The sequence below is a fragment of the Macrosteles quadrilineatus genome, unplaced genomic scaffold, assembly GCF_028750875.1.
Source record: "Macrosteles quadrilineatus isolate MER2022 unplaced genomic scaffold, UCM_ALF_1.0 Scaffold_1__1_contigs__length_201487025, whole genome shotgun sequence".
Classification (NCBI taxonomy): Eukaryota; Metazoa; Arthropoda; class Insecta; order Hemiptera; family Cicadellidae; genus Macrosteles; species Macrosteles quadrilineatus.
This window is the reverse complement of record NW_026542594.1, coordinates 178,120,543-178,133,156: the sequence shown is the minus strand read 5'-3', so window position 1 is coordinate 178,133,156 and position 12,614 is coordinate 178,120,543. Positions and strand designations below refer to the sequence as shown.

At 32.8% G+C, this 12,614-nt stretch overlaps 1 protein-coding gene across 7 annotated transcripts in view; it reads right to left on the bottom strand.

The window, feature by feature from the left end:
• LOC128990690 (calcium-activated potassium channel slowpoke-like) overlaps window positions 1–12,614 on the bottom strand; it is a 164,284-nt gene that overhangs the window by 13,248 nt on the left and 138,422 nt on the right. For 6 of the 7 annotated variants that reach the window (XM_054413262.1, XM_054413254.1, XM_054413245.1 and 3 more), the window contains 8 exons: window positions 10,633–10,689; window positions 6,551–6,722; window positions 6,297–6,378; window positions 4,941–5,083; window positions 3,561–3,744; window positions 3,011–3,127; window positions 1,102–1,238; window positions 546–658 (listed from right to left, as the gene is read on the bottom strand). In XM_054413262.1, coding sequence (XP_054269237.1) covers window positions 546–658; window positions 1,102–1,238; window positions 3,011–3,127; window positions 3,561–3,744; window positions 4,941–5,083; window positions 6,297–6,378; window positions 6,551–6,722; window positions 10,633–10,689 — 1,005 coding nt within the window. The remainder of the gene's footprint in view (window positions 1–545; window positions 659–1,101; window positions 1,239–3,010; window positions 3,128–3,560; window positions 3,745–4,940; window positions 5,084–6,296; window positions 6,379–6,550; window positions 6,723–10,632; window positions 10,690–12,614) is intronic. The other variant, XM_054413237.1, reaches the window with a different exon arrangement.

Genomic DNA, 12,614 nt, shown 5'->3' with positions numbered 1-12,614 from the left:
AGCCCAGAGACTTGAAAAATGTCATTAAAATATTTTACCTAACCCGCCATGTTAAACTTCCCTATCCCAAGCGTGATGTATACAACTTCCTTACTTCTCGAGTGATGTAAAGTTGAAAAAAAACTCACTCGGTGATGTAATGAAACCCATTTAAATAACATTGAGTGCTTAACTTAAAAAAATATACCTCTATGGAGGCATCGACGTTCAACGCTAGAAATCAGCTGTGCGCTTGAATGTTATTGTTATGCTTTAAGGTATTTTCCTAACCTAGCTTTTGTTTGTAAAAGAACGTTACTGTTAGACGATGAGTGAAATGGATAATGAAAAATATTGTACGTAAACCCATGTATATTGTCGGGTCAGGTAAAATCTTGTACGTTACACGTTGCGCAAGAGCGTGTTTACATCTCTTAGGTGAATTATGCAACTCGCTTCCGCTCGTTGCACAACATTCTCCTGCGTGATGTAAAAACGCTCTTATTACACTTGTAATGTAAATAGCTATTAGAATGCTGTAGCATTTGATGTAGTTTGAGGTATACCTGTAACCGCCTCTCAGACCAGCTCCTTCTGCAAGAATCAGCTCCAGCTCAGGAGTCGCTCCTCCCGTGATGAGCGACCGAATCAGCGTCAGCGCATTTTGATTGAAATATGTCTGTAAACCAACAAGATTTTTAACCAATTACCAACCTACTGGTAGGCAATTAGTAATACTAATCTTTAAAACAAGCCTTCATTTAAATGACTTTGTTACAATATTGAAGAACATATTGTATTGAAATGTACAATTTAAAAAATAAAATGACTGTTATGATGACATTAAAATCAAGAGCAATAATTTATAAAAGTATTAACAGTTAAATTTATGTAAAATTATTTTAAATTAAAATTAAATTAAAGTAAATTTAAGTTATTAGCGATTATGTAAAATTATCTAGTCCAAACACTAACAGCAAGTTTTCATTACTTTATTACATTATGTGCAAACAAGGAAAACCCTAGTTTCTTTTTGTTACTTGAACCACTTGAACATACCAGGATCTGTAACTGGCAAAATTATCCTTAAAATAATTTATCATACAATGAACAAAAGTTTACCGTTGACATGAGCGAGTCGAGCACACTGACGGCAAAGGCTGTGCCGCAAGCGAAGGGTTGCGTCAGGTACAACTCGGTATCAGGGTCGTCGTCGTCATCCTGATCCAGAAACTGAACATTGCTGTCGTTCACCAACTCTGCAACCCAAAACCATCATGTTGATATTGAAAAATATTGTTGCCCCACTACACAGTAACAAACTGGTTTATGTGCTCTTTGTTAAGCGGAAAACCGTTGTTTACAGAAAGGGTTTGGTGATATCAATTGAATACAGTAAATACAATAAATTTACCACACTGTTGCATATAGGCAATGTTGTATGAGTTGTTACAATTCTATTTTGAGGTGGTGGCTAAAACCAGACCTTTAGTTGTCTAGTGTAACCATAGGCATAGCAAGGAAAACTTCAATCAAGGCAACGGGACAGGTTGAGCGTGAAAATTTAAATCTAGACGCGAACCCTGGAAGGATATCCCACATGTCTGAACTGAGTGAGAACTACTCGGAAACTTAGCCCTGTATAGCAAGTGATACTTGAACCGGGCACATTATACTGGCATACAGTGTAGAAAAGAACTTCACATTAATGCAAATTTATTTACTTTATACTAAGCTACAAGCATTTTAACAAAAAATAAATTGATTGACAACACTTCTTCACAGTCCTTAAATTATGTGTTTGTATTAATGATTAGAGGTAAGTGATGTCAATTGTGTGGGAAAAATAAAGAGTAATTTACCATCACCACTTAAGATTGTGCCGTGCGCGTCACTTTTATATATATATACTCAGCGCGCGAGCAATAACTTACTGGCTGAAGCGTATCAGCTGCCAACAGCAATAGAAGTAAAAACGACGAGCATACGAGAAATCTCTCTCGTTTGTCTTTGCTTGGACTGGACATCGCCGAAAACTTTGCTGACAGCTCCAAATTAAACATAAGTATTAGTATCTAAGTAATTGCATTAATTATCAGAGAATCCAAATTCAAATCATGAAATAGTTTAAGTTCAGTTAGGGGTTGCCGGGGAGAAACTAGGGGCATTAGGATGTAGGTTTTCCAATTTAAAGCTTATCAAAACAAAGTCTAAATTCACATGGTTCTAAATTGTTCAATAATTTTGTGCTGTCAATTTGATTAATTCAATGTTAAATTACCTTACTTCTATCAGTTTCCATTTTACACTGTTAGTTCATTAATTAGTAATCTTGTAAATGCAATTCTTACATATTCAGGTAGTGGGTTAGTTATAAGATTTACTTGTTATAAATTAATAAAATCACAGCTCATCAGAAGCTGGCTTAAGGTGTTAACGGCAATGGGCACGATCAACCTCAGGGTAAAACCTTTCTTTTATAATGGACAATTAACCGTCCTTCCTAATTTCTCAACCTCATAGTTATTATTAGTATATATTTCCATGTCCCAATCCTCACGCATCTATATCACTCTTCCATTAACTTATTCCACAGACATGTTCAACCAATTCAATTAGTATCACCCAGTCACACAGATTCTCTACATAATTGTTACAAATTGGTAGCAGAGCGTGGTTACGATCCACGGACCTCTGCGCTATGTGCCCAGCACGCTTCCATACCACTCTTCCATTAACTTATTCCACAGACATGTTCAACCAATTCAATTAGTATCACCCAGTCACACAGATTCTCTACATAATTGTTACAAGATTAATTGTTGTAACTTAATTTAATATGAAACTTCTAATAACCAAAATTTGCTGAAAATAACGAGAGAATTGTTCTTGTACATCACAAATAGACTTTTCCAAATGAAGGTGATTCGGCTGAACCAAAAAAGTACTTAACATCACCATGGCTAAATTAATCAAACTAATGCTGCCGTGTACTTTACAAATAGGTATGTTGACTTTATGAACACTTTACCGGTGATCATAGGAACATTGGCGCCGTACACAGATCCTCGCCTCTGTAGTACGATGGGGCCGCCACCAGGGGTGAAGTTCTCGTGTTCGTTACGAGCACTGACCACACCCGAGTCATCTGAAACATGGAAATCTGAGTTAAAGACTGTAGAAAGATGAAACGTTCCAAACACTAACAATGCACTATACCAATTTTATGTTGATTCTAGTATAAATATTTTAGACATTAGTCAAAACTATAACCTATCACTCAAGATTGGGTAGATACTAGATAGTGGAAGGCTAAAATCTTGAGGTTGTTGTTGTTGGTAACATTTTTTGCAGAGTCAATTCCACTTGTATACACCTTTTCACATTCATGTACTCCCATCCCATAACATTACTGGAAATATCATGCTAAATGGCATGCAAATTGCGTCCTTGCAATTTATACTTTTTAAAGATATGTATTTCGACTTAAGAGTTGGATTCTGACAAAGGTACTTAAGATTAAAGAATTAAATACAACACAGTGTTTTCTTTTACAAGCCACCCAATATTAGGCGACAAACCTTGGCTTAGAACACCGATGGTATCATCAAACGTCATTGCCTTGATGTTGAGAGATGCCAAGATGGCCTCTTTGTCAGCCAAGGTGGGGTCGTCGTTGCTAGGCACCTTCGCAGACAAGATGACGCACATATCACATAGGTTTACATTCACCGCTCGCAAGTCCGCTCTACTGAGAGGTGAACCCTGTCAAAATAAAAAATTAAGTGGTTAAGTTTTCTCAAACATTATGTAAGATATCTTGTGCAAGGGAAGCCGAACATTTAAGAGTTAGCCTCACATTCAATTTGAAACCGAGGACGGGAATAATTCAAGCAAGTGTTGGAAAATTACTTTTGGTACAACTTATGAACAATACTGTTTATCACGACGAAAACATACTCATACATAAAAACGGATTTTAGTAAATTTAAATTATTATTTTCTAAAACTTTTTTTAATAATGTAAAAATAAAGCATATAGCTTCTAGAAAACCTTCCTGACAATATTCAAATTCTAGTTTATTTTTGTTTAAGGAAAGGCTCTAGGCCAGGATTTTAAATTGTAGAAAAAGGAGGATAGCTGCTGTGTTGTTGCTGCTGTCATGGCTGTTCAGCAGCCATTTTGTAACTCTTTCTCTACACTTGACAAAGTCCCTTCGGGGACGAAATATTGTGTGCAGAGTGTTTTTCTACTTGTTCTATGGCCTACCCACACTTTCAAGGTAAGCTAGCTGCTATCCTCCTTTTTCTACAATTTTAAATTCTAGTTTATGTTTATTGCAAGCAATAAATATGCACAATGTCAAAATACAACAACCTAGCTTATGTCTAAAATTCTGATAACAATTGTGCACATACAGTAGTGGGAAAATGGAGAACTGATTTAAGGGAAAGTAAATTTAGAACAAGGGATATTCAGCTGATCGTTGTTTCCCTTGCTCTAAGTTAGAACTTGGGAAACAATTATTTTCTTTGATATCAGCTGTCAATGAAAGCAACTACTTTCTGTACGGAGTGATGAAAAATATATAAAGTGGAAAAACTAAATTATGACTCTATGACTAACGGAGAGGCCTGTACATTAAACTTGTGTTTCTTTTGGCTTCAAAATTGCTCAAAAGTTCTAATAGTAAGCTCTAAAAACAATAAGTATTTTATGAATTTTTTACTAAAGCATATTTAATGGTGGCTTTCTGTGATGATGGGTGTTTACAAGTAGATATAAAATTAATCTGTTTTAGATTACAAATACTTCAATAATATCTCTTATCTAAAATCATTACCGTACAATTAGCAGAGACAATATTCTCTCAAAGGAGAAGATTTTGTGAAAAACCCAATAACACTGTTCATTGGTGGAATTAGATAAATCATGTCTATGATCGCTAGGTTTCACTCACATTAAGCACTGATATCTTGGGTAGATTCTGCAGCATCTTCCACTCCCGACGGATGTAGTCAACAGCTCCGACGATGACTACATGCTTCAGCTCGTGATAATGGAAGTTGCTAGCTCGCAACGGCATCACAAGATTTCTAAGACCTGTTGAAAAATTCTTGTTGAAAAGTGTTGTTGTTGTTGTGCTGATACTAGTTGGAGAAGTAGAATTTCGCATTAAAAAAGACCATCACACATGCAAGATAACATAAATTCCTGATAGTGTATTTTATGCAAGGAACACGGCTCTTGTATTCATGAATTTATTCATTGTACAGTATTTAAGATGATTACTCTCATAAAATATTCCAATCAAATTTGAATTATGTGAGCAAACATACATGTTGACAACAATAAGTTTACAAACCAGTCTGATCAGAAAGTTATGGGAAAGAGGGTTTCCAAGGTAGGGGGATGTGGCACACTATACTTTCCAAAATTCAAAAGGGTTTATTATTTACTAATTGCATTACAGTAGAACCCCTCATATCCAGCCACCACGGGACCAAGCCCCTGGCCGGATAACGATTTGGCCGGATAAACCAACCTACTATGAAAATGACCATTGATCTAATAATATTATTGATCTAATATTATTTAACAATATATGCAGTCAAAAGTGTCATTCAAGTCTATTCTGGGATTATTTTTAGAAGAATAAACATGTTTATAACTTAAAAAGAAAAACAAATTATTTGTAAGCTAAAGTTGTTAAGTAATGATAGTACAAATACTATGATTCCAGGTAGGCCTACAAAAAATATTAAATAATAATGGAGGTAAAATGACAATGAATTTGACTTGAAGATCATTAAATGGTACATGCATTTATAAGTTACTCAACTTTCTTATCCATTTTGTGAAATACAAAAATTAATGAACGGTAGGCCTACTGTACTGTACTAACCCCACTTTGGAAAATAATCAACCAACTGTTCAGAGGTTAGGCCTACTAGCTCAACTGAGTATAGTGACATAGTAAATAAATGATAAACAAACAGATAAATAGTGAGAACAATTTATTTTATGACTTGAGTAAGCGCAAAGACTAGTGCTTGCATCTAAACGTCTGTAAGATGTGAGAAAAACATTTTCTTACTGGCTTCTTGGAAGGGGCCGGATAAACAGAGGACCGGTAAAACCAAGGCCGGATATGAGGGGTTCTACTGTATTATTTTTTTGGCTAGTGGTTGAGATATTGAAAGTGATGATTCCAGCAAGTCTTCACTTCTTTCTTTTATCCTTATAGAAACTATTGTAAGATCTATACTTCTTTACAGCAAAATTCTAGCAATAACTTTACAATATTCTTCCTTACCTATAAGGGGTGAATCTGGATCGGCAAACAGGCAAACCACAACATGGCCATTCAAAACTGTCATCGCCGCCTGGTTACGGTCCTACGATCACAACAGAAATGTCAGTTAATGAGTTAACATATTCAATTCATTTCACAAATAATTACAAAATGTTTGCGCTCTTAACTTTTTCCATGCTGAATAAGTGATGGACTTCAATATAGCCAAAACATTTTAATTCAATTTAAAATGTATTCAACAAGATTCTATTTACCAGAATGCAGTCTTCTAAATTTCTCGCCGGACTCCAGTGAAACATTCCCGTGGAATCATACTTCATTTCAGTCTTTTCAAAGTCGAAATCCTTGGCTTGGTCATCAGCGATGCCCACCGTCAACCCTCCATTGTTGTTGACGTTGTTGCCGGGAGTGCCTCGTTGTGTGGGCCTAAAACAAAGTTATCACATGATAAGTACTTTGCTAAAGAGAGGAAAATCTATGAAGCAAACAATGATTTAGTTTTAGAGCTACCAGTACTATGATTAATTGAGCTGTTCTGTCTTGTGTTTTAGTAGGAGTAAGATACAAAATTAACTGTAGTAAGAATGCAATTTTTTGGTTCAAAATATTTATATTCATATTTAAACATCTTTATTCATCATAAATCATGTACATTGGTGGTACAGTGAATAGTGTCAGAATACTTAAAATAAAAATACTATTTCTATTAATGGGAGGTGGAAAACTCATCAAAAGAATATAATGCTAGATTTATTATATGCTCTTTTAGAATTTTCTTGAATTTAGATAGGTTTATAAATTCAGGGAACAATTTTAGAAAACCGTTACCAGTGTATGAGGTTTTTTTTCAAAATGTTTTAATTTGTGAGGCTGGACAAACTCCTAAGCCTAAATAAAAGGCTAAGCCTAATGAAAGATGAGAGTGAATGTGAGCAAAATATATACTTTTTAGGGTTTTCAAATTACAATAAAAGGACATTTTTGATCATGCAAAAATTCTGGAGTTAATTTTTGTTAAAAACTTTCTGTATGTGTCTATCACAATTCAAATTTTCATCTATTATTAAACCCAGAAAGTTGATTTGATTTTCTCTTTAAATATTATTTGAGTTGAAAGTTATTGTTGGTTCTTTTATAATTTTGTTCCGTGTTGTTCATAGTCGGAAGAGTTCTGAAATTTATAAATTTAGTTTTTTGTGAATTTAATAATAAGTTATGGTTGTAGAAATAGTTTCCAATATTCTCTAATTCTACATAATGTACAAATTTCAGTTTCTTCTGGAGAGTGTTAGATGATACAATGAAATTATAATCATTAGCGTAAAGACATAATTATTTAGAATTTTGCTTGTAGGTTAAAGTATCTTCCATGCCCTTAAGGTAACAAAAAAAAGCAAAGGCCCCAAAATTTAACCTCGTGGCACCCCAAATTTAATTTGGTTGATAAGTTGATGAAGATTTGATAATTCTATTATGATTTGTCAAATGGGTAATTTCCACGAATTGAGATCTATTGGTCAAATAGGAAAAAACCCAGTTAAAAGCTCTTTTAGATATTCCAATTATTTTATGTTTTTCTAGTAATTTACTATGTTTTACACTATCAAACGCTTTAGAAAGGTCCATAAATATGCCAATTGTATAAGAATTGAAGGAAGAACTGATACAGGGATAATTGGATGTATTTTCAGGGTAATTTTTTTTGTGAAAAGGAATTATTTTTGTCTACCGTACTTTAAAATGCTAGGAAATATGCCTGAAACAAACGAAGAATTGATCAGATGACATAACATTTTGCTGATGTAGGTTTTTGCAGCCAATTTAAGATTTAATTATCAAATCACAGTACTATTACTAGTTACCAAAGATGACACCTAAAACTATTACCTACAAAGGTTGGGTTTTACCAAATAATATTATATTTTAAAAATGGTTCTCGATTTATTAATTTTTATATGTATAATTACCATAGCCTTCTCTAATACAAGGCTGCAGCATGACAAAAGTCCCGACCTACCGGAACAGCTGTAGCACTAACTCATATGAAGTGTTTATTTGTGCATGTTTAGATTTATTTTTCTTTTAATACTGTTTTTACCTTGCAATAGGCCAGCTGGTGCGACGTCGCCACCGGCCACGGCCTTGATGTATTAGAGGAGGCTATGCTATTACCAATGGATTTTCTTTTCTATTGATACTATTTACAGTAGCCCAAATATTGAATCTTACTCCCCATAATATAAATTCAATCTAAGAAAAAATCAATCATGCAAGCCTAATGACCATAAACTTTTGACAACTCAAGTGTATGAAAATGGAGGAACAATAGAACTGTTAGTTTTCATATCCATAGATTATGTATCAAAAAACTGTTTTAACAGTTGGATGCTATTTGTTATCATCTTGGTTTCATACTCACAACAAAATTATTGATGAAACTAAATTATTTGTATATCTTAACTATACAGTTGACCAAAGAATGTTTTCCTACCAAATAATCTTTTTTGCGGTTATCATTAACCTATAACAGATATTTCTTACTCTCAAACAGTTGTAAAACCCTGCCAGAAAACAAATATCACTAAAATATTACTGACACAAAACAAATTTACCAGTCAAATGACATCGATGACTTTTTCCATTCAAAACACCATACTCAATGGGAATCGGGAAGAGTTCTAGGGTAACATTTAGTTATATCCCTAGCTAGTCTTGCCCATTTACACAACATTGTATAAACACATGTAACTCATCAAATAATTAGGTCTCTTTGTTTTTAAGAAAAATATACAATACCTTTGCAAGTGAAAAAATCAGGCAATATGACCATTGATTGTATAAATGGATGAAGGGACAATGATGCAAACAATAAATCTAAATGTAAACATACACTATTTTTTTAGGCTTGAATTTGTTTTGGATAGGAACAGCACGTTTAGCTGTACTTTGGGCGAGTCTTTCAATTAGAAACACATTTTGCACACACATTTGTTCCATGTGTGTACACATACACAAGCTAATTCTCTGTGTATGTGTATATAAATGTGTTACCTATTGAGAAGACTCACCCAAAGTACAGCTAAACGTGCTTCTCCTATCCAAAACAAAACCAACCCTATTCTGAACTAGAGTCCAAGAATAACTAAACCAAAATCGGTTATTAAACCAGCTAGCTAAATAAAATGTCATAGAAAGAAATTATTTTTTTATATTTACAATACTTGTTTAGTAAAATTCCATTGAAATTGAAGGATTTTTCAAATTTTATGTGATGCAAATGCTTATGAGCTTTTAAAAATATTAAGTTTTTTCTGTATAGGTAAATAAACTTTTTTATCTACTTTTTACAAGCTAAAAGAAATCTAGAGCATAAACCACTAATACTATGCTTAATTTCACTTTCTAAATCTACATCTACACAGTTCTTGAATGTAGTTCTAAAATTTGTAGACAGTAGACGAAATATATTGTAGTGGAAGAATATATATATTGTATACATTTATATTCAAATCCTTTTGGAAGAATTTAATGCAAACTATATTTGATTCTCTTATCTGTAATTTATAACATTTTACATTGTATATTGGACAGACTGTAAATACTTTATGAATGATCTCTTCTGATAATATATGTACAGAAGATAATAATTGTAGATCTTGTGAGCACAGTTCAATTCAATTTCAAGCAGCATTTTTTTTTTTACTTTTAATGTAACAATTAAAAAGCTTTGGAGGCAATAATGGCTAAATATCCATGCTAACTTCTGGTAATTCTGGCGCAGTATGTCTAGCACCATTACTAGCAATCAAAACAATTGTGCTTTAAAAAAATTAATACGTCAATAAAAAAACGACTGTAGTTTTGCAAAACTAAAAAGTAATTGAACGAGCAAGGTTCGTCTTGAGCCTATCTACAAAACAGATATTGATAAGTTTAGTAAAATTAATTAGTAAACAAAATGGAATAACACTATCACAGCCTTCCGAGTAAAACCGTTTCACATCATGTTAGTAACATGACATTTTTGGTCATGATAATGTTATTATGTGTGACCGTCAAAGCCTAACTTCTAATTCTAACATAAAAGACATAACTATAACATATATACAAAAATCACAAACACATTTTGAATACACAAAAATAATTAAACCTCTCCCATTTTGTACAACTTAACCTCACTAACAATTTACAAGCTTGACTTACCTAGAAGCTACGACCTAGACATTTAAAGCTTTAAAACATGCAATCAAACATGCACGCAGCCCTCTCGACACTATACAGCAATACCTAATACAGACAGAACAGAGAAAGATAGAACAAGAGATAGATTGCGTACATGAGCTTTTTGACTTCATAGGAGAGATGGAGCCCGGCATATGAGTCCTCTTGATTCCTGGAAAAAGTCAAAATATCACTTCGAAACTCCCTAGCTGATCATTTTTCCTGGATAACGCATTTTGACGATCTTTTTCACTTTACCTACAGTGGGTTAGTATGGTTAAAAGGTGTAACGATGAAGGTTGTGACTCGAGTAACTAGAATTGTAAGTATTAATTTTGTTTAGAGGTAAGGATACATTTTAACAAGAATGTATTTCACTTCTTATAGTCGAAAATTGGAAATAGTGATTCGTTTTTAAACTGTATTTTGCTACCTGAGGATAAAGAAATAAGCATTTTTGATCAAATATAATTACAGTCGAAAAAAAACTGTGCAAGAGACATTTTTGGTAATTATGAAAGGTATTCCAATAGAAATATTTTAAAATTATTCAATAACTCGTTTGAACAAATTGCAAATTTTTATGGTGAAAGTAGTTGTGATATTATATCTCTTTATCGTAGAATTGTTTCTTTGACTCGCAGGTTCTTACAAAATAAAATTAAAATCTGAAAATTAAGATACTTTCTACCCTTTAGTTCAAAACCTATTAAAAGTTTACGATTAAAACAGTATTCTTTCATTTTAACACTTTTAAGTTACAAATTACAGTAAATTAATATATTAATCAGACAATCATACAGTATTGATGTGTCAAACATTAGCTGTATCGAATATTTTAATCGTAATCGATATTTCAATTTTACAGAAATGCAAGTGGTGTCATTTGATTTGGAGAACAAATTTTAAATATACACTGTGCAACTAATAGCAAATAGTAACAAAGGTTTTTGAGAAATATCAATTGTGTTCTATTATTTCATGGGGTTTTAACTGTCGATCATCCATAAATAAATACTATTAATGAAAGCCTGAAAAAATTGTTTTGTCATTTCCAGATGCCAAAATTTATGAATTTCAAACAACTGGTGCAGTTCCTAGCTCTCTACACATCGACTCACACACACAGAGACATCACAAAACAATATATTTGTCCTCTTTGAACACCTAAACCTATAACTCCACCAAAAACTAGAATTTAAAAGTTTTGAAAGTAATAGTACTTTTTCAATACACTAAGGGGTAATGAGTTGGTAAGATTTTGAAGATATTTGTATTGAAGATTTTTTTATAAATTGTTTATTATACAATTTGATAGTTTTAATTTTGTTGTCAATCCATCCAACTGTAGGCTTCGCTAATAAATGTAAATTCTCAGCTCCAGTCAAACTTTCTATTTAATTAGATTAATTCAAACAGATCTATTAAACAATTTTACTTGATTCTTTTGTCGGAAGTCACAATTTGCAAGTGTAGATAACAAAGGATCGGTACAATTAAATTAAGACAAGATGAAAGAAGTGAAGTCAAGAATTTGTCATGTTTATTATATTAGAATTTGTTCATTATAGAATTTGTTTATTATACAATTTGATAATTTTAATTTTGCTGTTGAATCCATCCAACTGTAGGCTTCGTTAATAAATGTGAATTCTCAGCTCCAGTCAAACTTTCTGTTTAATTAGATTAATTCAAACAAATTTATTCAACAATTATACTTCATTCTTTTGTCGGAAGTTACAATTTGCAAGTGAAGATAACAAAGGATCGGTAAAATGAAATTAAGACAAGATGAAAGAAGTGAAGTCAAGAATTTGTCATGAATGAATAAGGCAATTACTCTGTTAGTCAAAAATCAAACTATGAAAATGCTAGTACAGCATGCAAGCAGATGAGGCGATAAAATTATGTTAGCTAAAATTATGTAAAATGAAGTGAGTGAAATCTCCAAAACTCTTCAACAAAAAAAAGTCATCCAGCTATGCCTATAATAGGTAACAGGTAAACTGTGTACACCTTTTGAACACCAATTTGAATACGTCCAATTTGTTTGATTTCAACGTAAAAAAAAACTGAATAGGAAATGTATTCATGAGT